At 38.8% G+C, this 18284-nt stretch overlaps 1 protein-coding gene across 3 annotated transcripts in view; it reads right to left on the reverse strand.

The window, feature by feature from the left end:
• The window catches only part of ST7 (suppression of tumorigenicity 7), a 145574-nt gene that overhangs the window by 5165 nt on the left and 122125 nt on the right, over positions 1 to 18284 (reverse strand). For 2 of the 3 annotated variants that reach the window (XM_070947646.1, XM_070947647.1), the window contains exons 9-11: positions 16420 to 16534; positions 10663 to 10735; positions 9184 to 9286 (exon numbers count right to left, since the gene is read on the reverse strand). In XM_070947646.1, the coding sequence (XP_070803747.1) occupies positions 9184 to 9286; positions 10663 to 10735; positions 16420 to 16534 (291 nt within the window). Of the gene's footprint in view, positions 1 to 7371; positions 7398 to 9183; positions 9287 to 10662; positions 10736 to 16419; positions 16535 to 18284 lie in introns of those variants that run through there. The other variant, XM_070947649.1, reaches the window with a different exon arrangement.

The raw sequence follows: 18284 nt of genomic DNA on the forward strand, positions 1-18284 counted from the left end.
CCTCCCTATTTCCCATTACATATACACACAGCTTTATTGTGCATCTATCTTCCCTCTCCCCCCTTCTAGCCTTTGATGGCAGGATGCCAGTGGGGCACCAAGCTAAACCAGGCAGATCTGACATTCAGCTCCCCCTGACAGAGACATTAGTCCTGGACGAGGGGGGGGGGAGAGGGGAAAGAGAGACAAGTAGAAAGTCTCTAATTAGCAGGTGGTTCACTGAGGTTTATCTCGTTACTGTTAATGATTTTTTTTAACCAGTCTGGAGTCTTTAATATGTTGGGAATTGACCCATTCGGTCTCCAAGGAAGGGAAGTCTTTCCTTGCTATCAATGTATATGGGAGTCCAAAATGTCCTTGACATCAAAGTGTTGCTCTCCCTTGATCATAATGGGATCAGGAGGTGTTGCAATGTAGGGTGTAGGGAAGATGTGATCTCTGGTTTCAATAGGCTGCAATAAAACACTGGGTAAACATGTCTGAGCATTTTTGGCAGCTCAAGTTCCACAGTCCTTGGGTTAATAATCCTTTTTATGGGGAAAGGTCAAACATATTTTGGCCCCAATTTTTTTGGACAGTTGTCTAGATTGTAAGAATTTGATAAATAGACCTTATCTCCCACTATAAGGTCCTTGGCTTAATATGTTTTTTATCAACTTGTGTCTTATATGCTTCTCTAGCATCCAAAGTTTTTCTCACTAGCAGTCAGATATTCTGTAGTGACCAGGGGTAGGTTCTAATTTTTTTTTTACTACAGGTTCTGTGGGCGTGGCTTATTTTGTGGGTGTGGCTTGGTGGGGGTAATGTGATCGGGTGGGCGTGGCCACATTTTTTTTAACTTTTAAAAGCATTTTTTCTACAACCTTAAGAGGTTGCAGAAAAGACTTCCGGTTTCACGTTGTGGTGAGACAGCTGGGGAAATAGCAGGCTCTGAGGAGTCCCGTGAAAAACCCGACTGCCAAACCGCCGCCGATGAGTCTTTGGACCAGAACCATCCTGTAGGGACGGGGTAGGAAGAGAGGTGCCTCGGACGACCAAGAGGAACAGGCAAGTTCCTCGGAGGTCGGAGGGAACTCTCTGTGAGTCGGCAGTGGGGGGCGGCAGCCATGGCGGCTGCCACAAAGCTGGGACAAATCGAACTAAGAGATGAGCAGGAGGAAAGAGGAAAAGAATGAAGCTCTTTGAAGCCGGGTGAGTGACACCAACCTAGGTTTGAAACAACACTAGAGCAATGATTGATACTTGTAAGACCCCTAGCCTTAAAACAGCGGCTGTGGATTTGAGGGGCATAGAAGATTTTGAAAAGTAACTTCAGGAGGAAAGACCCGCTAGGAAATTTATTTTGGTATAGATTCAATTGGAACAATTAAACATTGAGGCATGCTGAAGAGACTGGAAAAAATTCTCAAATTAGAATTGGACTTTGAAAAAAGAAAAAAGTAGGGATTCAACACTTAAAACTCAAGAGAAGAAGAGAGTTAAATTGGACTGCTACATAATTGCAACAAAATGGATACTGGAGTGACTAAGGGAAAGTGTGGATTGCAGAGATACACCTGCTGTAAAAAGAAACATTGTAACTTGCTGTTTGTTTTGGAACACTCTGAAATTATAAATAATAGCCATGGGATTTTGGTGCTGGAGGTCTCTTCTTTTTCTACAGACGGCTTCTTTGGTGGAAAGAAAGAGGAAATACAACGGAACTTTTATAATTGTTACTGATTGGCGCAGGAACAAAAGAAGGAAAGTCGATGTACTTTACATGGAATAGAAGTAACAAAAAGAAATAAAATGACACATGGAGAATTAAATTTGGGAATACTGAATTTGAAATGGAATATATATTGCTAGACAAGGAAATGAAGAAATAAAATATACACGGTTGGGAAAAAAAGAATATAAAAATAGTTTGATTAAAAATGAAAATGTAATGTTTAGATGAATATTAATTATAAAAAGGAGGTGTTTATAGATGTATAAGGATGGAAAATAAAACAATGTAATTAAAATAGAAAAACAAAGTAAAGATGGATAGTATTGATAAATAAGAATGAATATGAATATGAGAAGAATCCAATAAATTTTATTGATTTATATGGGGATGTGTCTGATGTCTCAATGTTAAATTGCAGACAAAGCTAAGAATGACAATATGATTAAATAATGTATAGATGGAAGGTAAAATAAAATAGGGGATTACACAGATATAAATAGTAAAATTAAGAATATGCTTAATGAATATTTTTTTTTTTTAATTTGATTTATATGCCGCCCTTCTCCGAAGACTCAGGGCGGCTTACAATGTGCTCAGCAATAGCCTTCATCCTTTTGTATATTTATACAAAGTCAGCTTATTGCCCCCACAAACCGGGTCCTCAATATGCTGGAAACAGCCAAATAATAGATGAATATGCTGGGAAACAGCCAAAAAATAGATGGTGATGTGTTATTATTATTTTTTGGGGGGGGATGTGATAGTAAAATAAAGATGAATATGCTGGGAGACAGCCAATTAATATGAATATGTTGTGAAACAGCCAAAACAATAGATGATTATGCTGGGAAACAGCCAAATAATAAATGAATATGCTGGAAAACAGCCAAAAGAAGATGATCAAGAGACAAATAGATTTAAAATGGAATTGATGGTAATAATAAAATGATTATGAAAATAAAGGTGAATATGTTGATATGAATAGTAAAATGAAGATAATAAGATTGTAATAATGAAATGACTTTGTGTAAAATGAAGAGTGTAATGTGTGAGAAGCTTAAGAAATATAGATGCAAGTTAAAAGAGATTAGGATTTAAAGATTTAATGTAATGGGTCCTAGGATATGGGTATATAGATAGAATTTAGGGCAATAATTGTAATTAAATATTGAGTTGTGTTATTTGGAAATTAAGATTTGTGGTGATACAATAAAAAGGTAAATGTTTAGATTAAGATATTACAATTGTGGGGAGAAAAAAAAAGGTTGCAGAAAAAAATGCTTTTAGAAGCCTCTGATGATAACAGCTGAGCCGCGCGATCATCAGAGGCTTTTTTTTTTTTAACTTTTAAAAGCATTTTTTTGGCTGAAGAAGTTGTAGAAAAAAATGCTTTTAAAAGTAAATTAAAAAAAAAAAAGCCTCTGATGAGGTGGGCAGGGTAAGCGAGCGGCAACCAGGCCAGGACCAGTTTGGGAGCATGGCCAGCCAATGTTATTACCAGTTCTCCGAACTACTACTAATTTTTACTAGTGGTTCTTGTGAATCAATGCGAACCGGGAGCAACCCACCACTGGTAGTGACCCATTTTTTTAGTGATGGGGGGGGGGGGCAAAGGCACCTCAGGGATAGATACAAAGTCCTGACCTGTGGCAACTTTAAATGGAATGAACCTGGTGCTTTTGTGTACTGCGTTACTGTAGGCGACTCCCGTGAAAGGGAGAAGGTTTTCCCAATTGTCTTGTTAATAATTAATGTAATACTTGAGATACTGCTCCAACAGATAATGTAATACCCCATTTGTACATTCACAGGCACCATTAGTAGCCAGATGATGCTAGGAACTGAGGCCGAGTGGTGCCCAAAAGTTTTAGGAACTCCTGCCAAAATCGTGACATGAATTGGACTCTGCAATCTGAGATTATTCTTGCTAGAGTACCATGCAGCCAGTAGATGTGCTGCATGAAAAACTTAGCCAATGTGCGGGCAGAGGGGATTTTTTTTACAGGGTATAAAGTGCACTTGTTTGAAAAACAAGTCGGTTATCACCCAAATTACTGTATTGCCCGAGTTTTGGAGCAGTTCTATAAAGTCCATTGATATCTCTTTCCATAGGGCTTTAGGTTCTGCTACTGGCTGGAGAATCCCTTGTGTCTTCCCTTGTCACTTCTTGGTGGAGGCACAAATAGGGCAGCTACATAACTCTCTCTGTTTTTCTTCAGTGATGACCACCAAAATTGCCGCTTCATAAGGTGTAGAGTTTTTACAAAGCCAAAGTGTCCCACTTTTGAATCATGGCTTTTTGTAGAACCATTAACTGTTGGCTTTGTGGGATGTATAGTTTGGCCCCTATGCAAGCTAGACCATCTTACATTGTACATTCACCTTTTTTTTTCCTTCAAAGCTGCCTTTAGCACACCCTTTAGATCATTGGCTATTTCAGTTTTCATTTTGGCCTTGGCCCGGGAAGTGACTGGAGGGGATAACCGCCCTAATCACCTCCAGTTTTGAACTATTGTATTGCAATAGCCTGGATAAAGCATCTACTAGGAAGTTTCCGCCCCCTAGGAGGAAGCGGTTTAAGTACTGAGTCCAACAAACTTGTTTGGGCAATAACCTCAGGGGTGGGGAGGGGTTAGAGCCTCCAGATTCTTATGGTCAGTCCATATTTCAAATGGTTTTTTTCCCCTGCTAGGAAATGTCTCCAAGTTAGGAGAGCCCAGCGCACCACATAGGCTTCCTTCTCCAAAACTGCCCATCTCCACTCTCTGTCTCATTAAACTATGTAGAAGTGTAGGTGCAGAGCTGTAGGATCCCCTGCTCGTTTTCCTGCAGAAAAACCATGCCCACTGCTACATTATTGGTGTCAGCCTGAATAACGAAGGGAGCATTAGGATCTGGGTGTTTCAGCACTGGCTCCGCTGCAAATAGGTGCTTAAGCTTTTCGAATGCGGCTTGGCATTCCATAGTCCATTTAAGCAGCTGGCTGGGCTTGGCCTTTCCCTCCTCTTTTGTCTTTACCTGGTTGATGATGGGGAGGGCTATCTGGGAGAATGAGGGAATGAAATGGTGATAAAAGTTCACAAATCCCAGGAAGCTTTGTAATTGCTTCCGGGTGCAGGGAGGAGTCCATTCTAGCACTGCTTGCACCTTCTCAGGATCCATCTCTATCCCCTCATGGGAAATGCGGTAGCCCAGATAATAAATTTTACTCTGATGAAATTCACATTTTGATAGCTTGGCATATAGTTTTGCCGCTCAAAGTTTTTTGATCACAGCTCTGACTAGTTTTACATGTTCTGCCATTGTCTCAATGTAGATTAAAACACCATCCAGGTAGACTAACTCTCCCGTGTACACCTTGTACACCTTGTACAGGTGCTCATGCAGCACTTTGTTTATTGTCTGCATGAACACAACAGGGCCCCCTTGCAGACCGAAAGGGAAGACTCAGAATTGGAAACATCTTAAGTAGCAATTGAAAGCCGTTTTGCACTCATCCTGCCTTGATCCTAACCTGGCAGTACGCCTTCCACAAATCCAATTTGGTGAAGACCTTCCCCTTGGCCAAATGGGCTAGAATGTCCTTCATTAAAAGGATGGGGTAGACATTTTCCATACAGACAGCATCAACCCCCCGATAGTCAACACACTGATGAAGAGACCCATCCTTCTTTTCCCTAAATAGTAACAAGGCAGCTACCCTCAGTCTGGTGGGCTGGATGAAACCATGCTTCAGGTTTTTCTCTATTAAAGTCTGCAGTTCCTCCAATTCCTAGGGATCATGAAATACAGCTTAGGTTTAGGTAGTTTGGCCCGCAGTAAGATTTTAATGGAATAGGCAGTTGGCTGGTGGGGTGGGAGCGCATCTGACCTCTTTTCACTGAAAACGTCCTATAAATCCCAGTACTCTTTGGGTATCTGATGATTGCCCTGGGGCTGGTCTTTGGCGGCTGCTCCCACCTCACTTTTTGGTTTTCCCCGCAGCAGCTTAAGAGTAGGCTTTTTATGGTCCTTCTCCCATCCCCCTTTGCAGCTAGCCCACCGGATCTTTAGCAACCCCTCCTCCAGTTCACACAGGGGTTCCACTTCAGAAGCCAAGAGAGTCCTAACACAAGGGGTTTCTTCATGCCAGGGGCCACAATAAAGCTCAGGGTCACCGTGTGTGTCCATCCTCACCTCTATTGGCTCAGTGATAAATGTCGCTGGGATCCCCCCTGACACTGAGCTGTCCAGCTGGCAAAAAGCTATGGGCACTTTAAGTTGTCTGAATCTCATGCCCAGTTTATTGACTAGGGCAAGGTTAACCAGACATCTGGTGCACCCCAAGTCCAAGAAGGCTACTAGCCTCCATTTGCACCCAAGGATTGAGCCACCAGTTCTATGGGGATGGTCACTGGGTTGCCTGGGCGACTTACCAAGGGATCATCATTGTAGTATGATTTGCTTCTTGCTGGACTGTCCACTGGGCCAGTCGGAATTCTCTCACCATCCTTGGGGGATGGGGTGCACTCTACGACCTCTACTCCCTTCAGGACTGTCTTGTGGTTTCTCTGTGGTGGTTTTGCCAATTTTTTGGCAGTACTCAAAATTGCCTTCTGGGTTAGGATGCAGCTTAGCAGTCAACAGCTCAGTGCCCCTCCTTCCCACACCTGAAGCAGCCAGGGAATCATCAGTGTGGACTCTGCTCGCATGCTGGCAGTTTTGGAGCCTCTTTTGTTTCAGGGAAGGATGTTCGCTATCCAGGGCTCAGACGGTATTTGGATTGAGCCAGGTCAATTTCCACTTCTTCTGCTAGGACATATCAGCCATGAAGTGTGGGGGGGCACCCCTGGAGATACAGGTGTTGTAGACATTGTTGATTAACCCATTTTAGAAGCATCAGAACCATCTTCTGGCCAGTCGGTCAGTTAGCAGGCCAGGTCGCAAAACTCTTGGGTGTATTCGGCCTCTTCCCTGCGCCCTTGGCTGATGGTTTTTATGTGGTCTCTGGCTTTGCAATTTGCAATAAGGGGCCTTCAAAGCTCTTCTGAAGGATGGCCATGAAGCAGTCAAAATTTCTCAGTTCTGAGACATCGGTGTGGAGGATGACCATCCATTCAGCTGTGGTACCCTCCAATGCCTTGGTCATGCACCGCACCTTGGCCCCTTTGGTGGCCATTTCTGGACCATACTCTTGCATGTATGTCCAGACATGCAGTAAGAAGAACCCCAACGTCTTTGGGTCTCTGTTGAACTTTACGGCTAGGGCTAGTGTCTCTCCATTGCACTGCTGCTGCTACTATAGCCAGGGCAGGCTGGGCTGCGGGGCCAAATGCAGGGCCAGCTGCCGCTGCTGTGGGGCCCACTGCTGCTGCTATTGTAGCGGAAGACATGGTTGCTCCATCGCTCACCATAACCAGAGCTGGCTGGTTAGCAGGGTGTGCTAAGGCCTTCTCATGTTTTGAGGTTGCCAAAATCCCTGCTCAGGAACTTTATGGCTTGCTCCAGCATCCAGTCCTCACGATCCAGCTCGCCTGCAATTGGTTCTTCCTCCAACTCCTCCAGCTCTACTCACGTCTCCTGCCAGCAGATGCCATGGCTCCCATGGGCGAGTGTCTCTCCCATGGGCTTCTCTTCCCACTCTTCCTTTTTCCCGATCCCAAGGGACCATGGCTGCAGTAAAGTCAGGCTAGCTCTGGGTTTCCTGCAAACAAAAGATACAGAAAAGTTTCCCCTAATCCAAGCCCCCCCTACTCCCAATGACAGTCTGTCTTCAGCCAATCGGAACTCGTCAAAGTGTTTTGGGAATGCTGAGAATCCATATTCTTTCTCAGGGTGCCTGGCTTGGATGCTGATACAAACTGGTTCCGAGCTTTGACTTCTCACCATATTTATTCTCAGTGTACTTGCTGCTTATACACACAGTATACAGTATGCTACTCATTTCCACAACACCAAGTGGTTTACAGAGATGTAATATAATATCGTAATAAAATCTAACATGCACAAAACTTGAAAAGTTCTCAGTGAGAAGACGTGTTTTGAGTCTTCTTCTAAACTATATTATGGATCAAATACAGAAAAGGAAATAGTGTTAGTGAAGCACAGAAATGTCCCTCTTCTTTTTGCAGTATGAAGGCCAGCATATAAAAGAAACAACAAACAAACATTTTAAGGATAGCTTTATAAGTAAATTTCAGAACAACTCACATTGTGAAATTCTGACTCTTACTTATGTAACATGAATAATGGAGCAGAAGTTTTAAATTCACATTTTGACATTCTAGTTGAATTAGGTGACCATCCACCTAACAGAGTTTTACATTCTGATTAAAAGAACAAGGAAATGAAAAAAAAAAAAAGGATTACTCAACACTTGTGAAAAGTCTTAATAGCTAAAGCAGGAAAGTCCCATAAAAGGTTTGAAAGAAAAGGAGGAACACAGGAAGTATTACTCAAATTCAAAAAACAGATCCTGAGATTTAAAAAGATCTATGGGAAGATTTAGGCAACTGTAATTGGTGCAACAGAGTGACAAAGACAGAAGACAGACCTGGCAGATTGCATTACAGAAGAAAAAGAAAAAAAAATGCAATTGCACAGAAATTATTTACAATATATATGTATCAAGCTGGTCAGTTTACAAATGCTGGCCCAATGCAAAAGCTTCAGCATCAAGCAAATCTCACACAGAAACATTATATATATGCTTTATTACTACAAACACAAGATTTATCAAACAAAGTACATTTTAGCTGTAACAATACGAGCCAAGATCTTGAGAATGGAGAGATTCGTCATCTTGAAAGTCCTCTAAACACCTCTAAATCCAAAATACTTTGGGCAATTAAAATAAAACTTGACTGCTAACTACAATTTCTTCTCTTTATTGTTTGCCATATTGTATCCATCCCCATTTCATTTCTGATTCTATGATTGTTAAAATGAAGTCACATTCTTCCCTGGCCACATCCTCCTTGTTTTGCCAAAGTTCTTCCCTGAAAAGTAACTTATTACTACTTTGGCTTCCAATAATGGCAGATGGTCACTGACCCAGCAGATAGGATGCAACTATGGGATTGTATTTTCTTATCTCTATTGAACTCTTTAAATCTTATGAGTAAGCTAAGAATAGCTGTCTAAAACTACGCTGACAAGCTCACCCACATTTATTCAGAAGAAAAACCAAGTGAATTGAATTTTATTCCAACTTAATGCTACATGTCAATAATCAAAAGCTGTGTGCATATTTCTGTCAGCATTATATTCGATTAAAGGCACAACAAGAAATGTAAAGGACATCCAAAAAAATCAATTATGAAGAAAAGGAGAAAAGATGACAAAAAAACGGAGGCAAAAGAGAATTTTGTTCTAAGTGACTGGATTGGATATTTTTTTCATATGAGGGGACACCATTTGGCAATTAAGTTGCTACTTAAATTCATTTTGATTCTTATACCAAATAGTAGTAGAGATTCACAACAACTCACTTTTGGCACATGTGGATTAAATTCTACTGCTCTGTGAATAGCTTCCACTGCATTCATTTCTGCTGTGCTTAGACCTCTTCTTGAAGCTGCCTCTGGAGAAAACCTATACAAAACAAAGAGAAGAGAAGCATGAAGATTAATTTTGGCATTGCAAAGAAACATAAAAGGAAGAACTAAGTCAAAGGGGTCTTTGAAATCAGCTGAACCAGTTCCCTTAGCTCTTATCAAACCTCCATGGCAAAAAACATCCAAACAACTAAATTATAGAGATATTAAAAATCCCAGCAGAAGTCAAAAGCATGTTTGAAACTTATCATAATAATGTTCAAGCAGTCCATGTTCTATTTCTGTCTCCCTGCTAATCTAAATTTATTTTATGTGTTTGTTTTTAAAATCTGGACCAAAATCTCTGGGCTGGGAGGGGGATATGGGGAGGTGTGGGGAAAAAAATCCCAATAAATTTATAAATTACATTTTAGGATGGCTTCAGGACTTCTCAACCCAATGCCATTGAGACAAGTTGAGTTGAAAGCCTGGTGCAGCAGCAGCAGCAGGAGATCTGCTCCCAGCTGCATCCATTCCTGACCATGTACCCAAACTGAGGGCAAATATTATCTGCCCCAGAGAGTGGAAGATGGGGAGAAAAATACCCAGACCATGCAATCTCTTTCTCACCTCACACCCCACGGCTAACTCCATAGCTGTACTTGGCAGGCAGCCACCACAGGGAAAGCTGTGACAAACCTAGCCCTGCCCTCCCAAGCTGGAGTCGCTGTGTAGGGAGGAAAGATGTTGCAGTTGGTACTGGCGATCTACAGGACAAAAAGAATGAAAGAAAAAAAATTACTCAGGTCTTGAAGTGCACATACACTACAATAGCAAACTCTCTGAAAAAAGCAGGAAGGAAAGCAGACTTTCCCATGCGGCCTGCTCCACACCCATTTGGCTGAATTCAGAAAGCATGGCAATGGTGGGATGTCTACTGCTTGGGATTGGTTCACTTCCACCTCTGATCAGATCCTGCCTTGGGTCTGGTGCTGTGCTTCGACAGCAACCATATGACAGGCCAGACACCTTTCAGAGCTGCACACAATTATGTTTTACATACAAGTTAAAAAGACATCACTTGCCTGCCAGGAATTCTTATGCAGTAAGCACTTGGTCTATCTGCCTCAAATAAAGCCCCTTCCCAGTCCAACACCACACTTATTATTCTGCTGGTAAAACTACATTGCCAGAATTACATTTGTGGCATTCAAACTTCTTTTGCTTGCAGAAAGAAAGTGGCTAGCTGTTTTTTCCAATTAAACAATATGGAATTCATTGTTGTTCCCACAGTATCCATTCTTGGTAGTATATTGCAGACTTATGGCAGGCCTAATGCTTTACTGCCAGGATGAATAACCTTCAACTATGAAAAATGTTTTGCCATGTTTAACAGAGTAAAATTTGAGCAGGCAGGAATTCTTCCAGACTTACTTGTCAGAGACAGCTCTAGCTTTGAGAAGGGCAGCTGTGTAGCATATTGTTGCTGATTTTGGTAAACTTATATCTGTTGGAAAGAAAATAAAAATAAGAATATATGATTCTTCTATGTCTGAACTGAGGATGAATCATTACAAGTGGGCAACTAAAGAAAATGAAAGGATAAAGAAGAAGACATAGACAGCTATCAATAGTAGAAGTTAATTTGATGAAATGGGAAAACCTATCGTGAACTATCAGAAAATCAAAATCATGGCATTTGCTTAAAGGCCCAAAAATCACTCTTGGAGGATAGATGGAAATAAATTTGAGCAGGTTTTCTGGTTTAAAAATCTTGGTGTAGTCCTACATTCTGACAATACTGAGAATCCCTATGGTGACTTTGTTGCTTTTAAAGGATTTCATCTACTATGTTTAAATTCCTCAGGAAAAGAGGTGACCATTACATTCCTGCAGCATTCAAATTATTTAAAGTTAAGCCAATAGCACAACTTTTCTATGGTGCCCAGCTGGGTCCCTTTTCTAATTTTGCACCATTAGAACTTGTCCAGTCCAAATTCCTAAGATCAGTCCTTCAAGCCCCAAAATGTAGTTCTAATGCTACCTTGAGGCTAGAGACAGACCATATGAAATTAGAGGCTAGAGTGTGGGCAACCATATCAACTGCTGGCTTAAAAGATCCATTTATAAAGTACTGTAGCCTACTTGAAATATCAACAGTGTACACTGATACATAAAGCTAAGGTTTCCATTATTTGGTTTCTCTATCCTTAGTGCTTCTTTCCAGGGATGACTCAGACACTGGAAGTGAGCCAAGTTGGAAGAATAACTTGAAGTAACAATCCATGTATTGGTTAGATGGATAAGGGCTCAGATTCCTTCATCTATGACTTCTTTAAACTAAGATGCACAATCTTCTCTGTCTTATGAGACTATATATAAATTCACAGAAAAACAAATGTATTTAGCATGATTGTGGTTTAAATATAGTCTCCATTAGTCAACTATTCTTAAGGTTCTTTGGAATTTAAGAGAAGTAATGTACTTTAAAGCTTGTTGGTATCTGTGGGGCATGTGCAAATATCTCCAGAGACAAAAGCGAAAAACAACCAGAGAAGCAAGCAGAAGTCAGTCAATTGACCTCTTTTCTGTTTACCAAAATAGAATATGCTTAATCAATCTCAAACCATCGGTATTTAGATGGTTTGGTCCTTGAATCAAACCATCTAATTTGTGCATTCAAACTGCTGTAGCTTCACTGCGGTTGCCCTTATTATTTATTTAACCAATTGATAATCTGCTCTTTTCATATTCACAGCAAATAGACAAGATAAATGGCCATTATTAAACTCCTAAAAGTCAGGCAAATATAATAACCACAAAAGACAAAAATAAAGAAGCAAACAGAGAGAAGCAAGTAGTTTCCAGGTTCAGAATTCAAATACCATAGCAAACACTATCAAACATTACACAAAACAGTCTACTCTATGGCATCCCACTGAGATTTTAATAGAACAGTGTCTGAACTACAGTTCAACCTCTCCATTTAGTATGTGGTTAACCTAATGGTCACCCTCAGCTTTGTCTCATTAAGTAAACAAGCAAATACCCAGTCAGGTTTTACGTTTTCAAAACTCCATTGGGATCATGAAAAAAAAAATTGATCCATTGATATTCAAAAATATACATCAAACTTTAATTTCTAATTTATTCTATGTGCAAACCAGACTTTATATAAATTTATGCATTGTAATAATTTTAATTGGGGACACCAGATTGCTGAAACCTGCATATTTTTGTATAATGTATAGATGGTTGTCAAGGAAAGGCTCAATGACTCACTTTGCAAATGGAGTGAGGAAAAAACTGTTCTTCTTTGAATCAGAGATCAGAAGTAACTGATTTGTAAATTTCTGGACACTAGCTGCTGGGGAAAAAATAAAATTAGGGTATTCTTGTCCTTACATGTTGCTTCTGATTTTCTTTTCTGGCTGGCCAACATAGTAAACAAAATGCTAAACTTGAATTCTTTGCAGTTGGAATATTATATCAGATACCAGAAGCAATATCTGAAATTGTGGCTTTATATTCACCTTATACAACTCTTATAATAACATCTGGACTGCAAAAAATTCATATGATCTATAAAAAATAAGCAAAATTGAGGTTTCAATACCTTTTTGCTGCCATCAAGAGGTTGCCTAACCTGATAGACGTAATATTTTAAATGTTTTATATTATTTTAACTATAATAAAATGTAGACACATACAGATAGAAATGTTGCTGTTGTATTATATTATTTCTGCTTGTTAAGTTTCATCAAGAAAGCTTTTTGCGAATTTGGGAAACTTTTACAGGGATGATATTGATGATTGGAGTGCAAAAGCTGTATCATGCACATGGAAAAGACTGGAATTTCTGGCTTAGAATATGGGATTTCTATTCATCCAAGACTGTTCAACACTAATAATATTATTAATCATGATTGGAAGCTCAGTATTGTATAGGTAATGAAAAATAAGGGCCACAATATATATAAAGTAGTGTGGTATCTCAGTATTCATCCTTAATTGGTTCCAAGAGGTGTGATAAGGAATCAACAACGAGTACCAAACAATTTTTTTTCCATCAGGAGTAATGTAATGAGTTACAAGGCAACTGACACCAACAAGTTCTAGTTTGGCCATTGAGTACCAAACAAACAATGAGTTTGTTTGGTACTCAATGAATACCAATGAAAACAAAGTTTTCATCTCAAAATGTGTTGAGTACCAAATTAGATGAGTTTCAAAGCAATTGAATACCAAGATACCGCTGTATACATCTTAGCTAATTTTCATGTTCATCACCATTAAAACAGCTTACCACCTCTCTGCAAATGGAAGGAAGTATTTGATTGATGTGCACAAGCACCTACTGGATCTTCTGGCTTCCAAGAAATTTCTTCTGAGATTTTGCTGGGCATTTCCAGAGTTCTTGGTTAATTAACTGAATATATTGGCAACCATTGCTTTGGACAGAATTGCACCTGAGCAGCCTTCCTTGGTTTGTTGATACACTTGCAGAATTGATTTACCAAAGAACTCTGAGAATTGAAGTGGCAAAAAAAATGCGGAGAGAAATGCTGGTGGAAAACAAAAAGTGGATCTGTCCAATCATGGTAAGATCTGATTTTTTTTTGTTTGCTTTTATTCTGTCCAGAGATTGCTGATTAGCAGCCTTTTCTGAAGTATGCTCAAATCTTTTAGGAAAAGTTGGATGGCAGAATATTTGCTGGACCACTGTAAAGGATTTGCAGTATAACTGAATGATAAAACAGCTTAGATCCATTCAGAGTTGGACATTAGCTAGTCAGATTCAGTTGATATGAAAATACTTCACCTTGTGAAGCTATCTGGGAAATTGAATCCATTCATCCTGAAGAAATGAATGTGATCTTTGGTAATACTATCAGTGCAGTGTGGTTAGATACCTGCACTAACTGGCTGGTAAAAACCTCCAGGCTGATGAAAGGTTACTGGATTAGAATGATAGCAAATGCATCCTTAAGAGAAGAGTTAATGTTCTTGGCCTTGAAAAGAGCACTCTTAAGGCCCTCTAAGAAAACATTGCTTGATGGTTTTCAAATAGCTAGGAGAACCATCAATCTGTCTTGAATCTTCCTTTTATAGCAGAGTATTGAGGAGGGGCTAGAGTTAGGGTTGGAGGGGCTAGAGTTTCTTACCAAGTATCTTACCAAGAACACACAAATTGTTCTAATAGATGATACATGGCAAGATTCTTCATCCTCTTTAACCTCTCAGTTGCCTTTTATCACATCAATTATAAAATCATTTTGAACTGTCTCTAGGACTGGAAAAGGAAGCATAATGTTATAGATTCTCTGGGACCTTCAGTTTCAGTTGGTAGTGATGGGAGAGGTTGTTGGGAGAGGTAGTTGGGAGCGGTCAAGTCCGAAAAGTACCAAAAGTGTTCAACTTTCTCTGCTCCATAGTTTAAGCAACAGTGGTAAGTGATTCATCAACACAGAGCCAAATATCATGATACCCATTGCATTCAGACCAACCAGAATATATGGTCAAAGCACTGTCCCATTGCCTTGGGATTGTCAGGGTCTGGATAGGAATGAACAGATTTAGGCTTATTTCCTGCAAGATGGAGAAGCTGTAGGTTCAGAGGTCAATGAGCTGTTAGTCTTTGACTGGATTGGTTCCCTCATTTTAAATTATTCTTTAACCTGTTTTCTTTCAACTCCCAATTCTTGCTTATTGAGATAGTGACATTGTGATGAAAATGGTGATGATGGGAGGTTGTTTTGCAGCATACTGACTATTCATATTGCAACTGTAGGTTGTGGTAATCTTTATTATACAATTGGGATATATGTTCTTAGAGCTGTCTATGAATAAAAATGGCTTGCAAACCCATGAAATAAATAGGCAGCATGAATTTATTAAATTTTAAAATCAGAGTTTACTACATCTGTCTGACACTTCTAGTCTATTGTTTTGATTTTGCTACAAAGAACAAGCAAGTGCCCTCTTTATAAACAAATCGTATGTGATTACATAGCCAATTTATATGGTGCACCTGGCAACAAGTCAAGATCAACAGGGAAGCAATGCCAACAATCAGATATGTACTGTTACTAGAAAACATAATTAAGGTTTTGTACTTCAGCAATTGTCACTTTAGAATTCTATGTAATACAGTCCATTAGGTTATGTATCTTTCCCCCCTTTTGCTACCCAAAGAGCCAGAACTTCTTTTTTCTTAGAATATTTTTGCTATAAAAGCAATGTCCTTCAAAACAAAGAGAGTTAAAAGTCTTCAATAGTAAATCAAAATAGATGTCTGAAGACAACTGAAAAGAACAACTGAAAAGAACTGAAAAATGCAATTAGGCAGGGTCCTCCTCCTCATTTTTTGTTCTAGTGGGACATATCTGAAATTATGAGTACAAGTTGTGCACTTTCTAGCAAAATGTCTATTTTCAAAGGGTCCTGGTTCATATGGGGGAGATTTATCAAAATGCAATTCCTGCTAGTGCCCTGCAGACAATCCCTGCAGACTTTTCCCTAATCCTAACCTTTTCCCAAGGTGATAAGAACACTTCCAGCACTTAATTTCTAAAAAGTCTTATGGAGTCTACTTATGGACCAGGAAATCTTTAGAAAAAGAGATTATGCAGAAGGTACTTTTCATGATGCAAATTATTTATTATTTTTACAAATTATAGAATGTAAAAAAACATGGGGCAGCAAACATAGAGGTGACATATGGGGCCTGTTTCCCTACTTCTGGTGGCCTAGAAGACCCAAAAATCAGGTGGCCGGTGCGCACATGCGCACCAGAGCTGAGCTCACGTGCCCACTGATATGGCTACACGTATGCATGCCACAGGTTCACCATCACGGTCCTATAACTTCATCTTAGGTTCTAATGGAATTAGAAAGGGTTTTTTGTAAAGCAAAAAGGTACAAAGTCACTGATAGAAAATATTTATACCTCACAAATTCATAGAAGAGTTAGTAAAACTCTGAAGTTCACCAAGAAAAAAATAGAACAATGAATGGAAGGAGTAATTGTCCTTCACTATTACAACATTTAAAAACTAGGTATTATAAATTAAATGGAATTATTTGGAAGCTACAACTTACTATAACAGCTAAAGAAAATCCCGCTAAAGAAAAAACAAAGAAAAAGAAATTCAATATATATCAGGACATATAAAGAGCTACTTCACTTACCATCATATTTTGCTAAAACAGCTTGAACATCTGCATATGCTTGTAACTCCAGCAAAGCTTCTAGCAAATTTTCGTGGATGTTGAACATACTAAGAAGAGGGAATTCCTTCATCAACTATAAAGAAAGAAAGAAAGAAAGAAAGAAAGAAAGAAAGAAAGAAAGAAAGAAAGAAAGAAAGAAAGAAAGAAAGAAATAGGCTTAGTATTTGCATGGTATTTTACATGGCAAATATAAAATAAAATTATAATGACTGTTCACATTTAATAATATCATCCCGCCATTCTCTGAACTTAGAACATGAAAACAATACTTAGGCATATATGGTTAGTTTAATAAATCCAAGAACAGCAGCATTAAACAATGATGCATTGAAATTTTCTAGTAAAGCCCATACTAAGCTAGATGGACCAAAGAGTCTAACCTGATGAACAACATTTTTATTTTACAGACCAGTTTTCTATCTTGCAACCAAGAGAATGGAAAATGGATGAGTTGGGGCTTAATTAGGCTTCCATATATTATACCAAGAACCCGATTTGGATCATCTGGATATTCTGAAATGCTGGCAGGATGTAGTTAGCTTTAAGATAAACTTTCTTTAAGCCCAATTTTTTATGCCTTATTAAGACATTTTCATATCATTTCCTGAAAGGGAGCGTAGGAAAAGGGTTAAAAATGTGTTCTTTATTTATTTGATTGATTGATTTCTATAGCTGCCCATCCCAGCCAAGTAACTCTGGATGGCTTACAATTTTAAAACTATAAAAGAGTTAAAACAATTAATGAAACATCCAAAAATTGTTTTTCATAATGTTACATTCTACTACCACATTTCCTCATTATTTGTGGGTTCCAGAAGTCAATTTAAAAAATTAGAAAAAGGAAGGAGTGAAGGATTAAGACATGATGGAAAAATCAAGAAGTGGATAGCAGTATAGCATCTAAGGTCCATCTGAAGAAATACATTCATAAAACAACTGACGTTAAAAGATTTTGCAAATACCAACAAACTATAATTATATGGATGAGTAACAATAGCAAAATATAACTAAGCTATCTTAAAAAATTGTAATTATCAAAATGCAGCAAGAATATGCTAAATTAAATTGATCCCATTCAAGACACATGGAGATTTGTTCTAGGGATATATAATCATGATCACCTTACTAACGTTCATTTGTCTAATCATGCAGCAACAGCTCTTGTGTTCCTAATTTTACTTATAAAGATCGGAAAAGAGTATTTTAATTTTACTAGCACATTAAATTACATTCTCCGGAGCCATTTGTATCTAGAAAAAGACTGACTAGATGAAATATGCCTAATCCTCCTTATTCTGGGTCAATACATCTACACTGAAATATTCGATTTTTATCATTATTAACTTTCCAGGATTGAGTTAAGACATTGAGGTCAGCTTCAAAATTTATTTAAATATTGCTCTACTTGTTACAGAAAATGTTTTAAAATGAAAATAAATGTCCTGTCAGGTTTGAGATACTTGTATCACAACACAGTGAGAAAGAACAACCAAAACTGGACTGGAAAAACTACACTTTACTAAACAGAAGAACTGCAAAAACTCAACATTTCACCTGTTGGTTAAAAATCCTCTTAAGAGTTTGGTCTAGAACAAGGGTGCATGTGGCTGGGAAATTCTGCAATTTGAAGTTCACAAATCATAAAGTTGCCAAGGTTGGACACCCATGGTCCAAAAAGAGAATGTATAAATTTAGTCCAATTTTGAAGAACGGTGGTATATATAGGTTGTATTTGATAAGAGCACAAAACCATTATAATTTTTAAAGTAACTTCTATGCATGTAAAAATCTTGATGCTTGGGGTGACGGTGAGAAGGCAGAGA

Source organism: Pituophis catenifer, unplaced genomic scaffold (genome assembly GCF_029215685.1).
Source record: "Pituophis catenifer annectens isolate HBS135680 unplaced genomic scaffold, rPitCat1.0.hap2 SCAF_7, whole genome shotgun sequence".
NCBI classification, from domain to species: Eukaryota; Metazoa; Chordata; class Lepidosauria; order Squamata; family Colubridae; genus Pituophis; species Pituophis catenifer.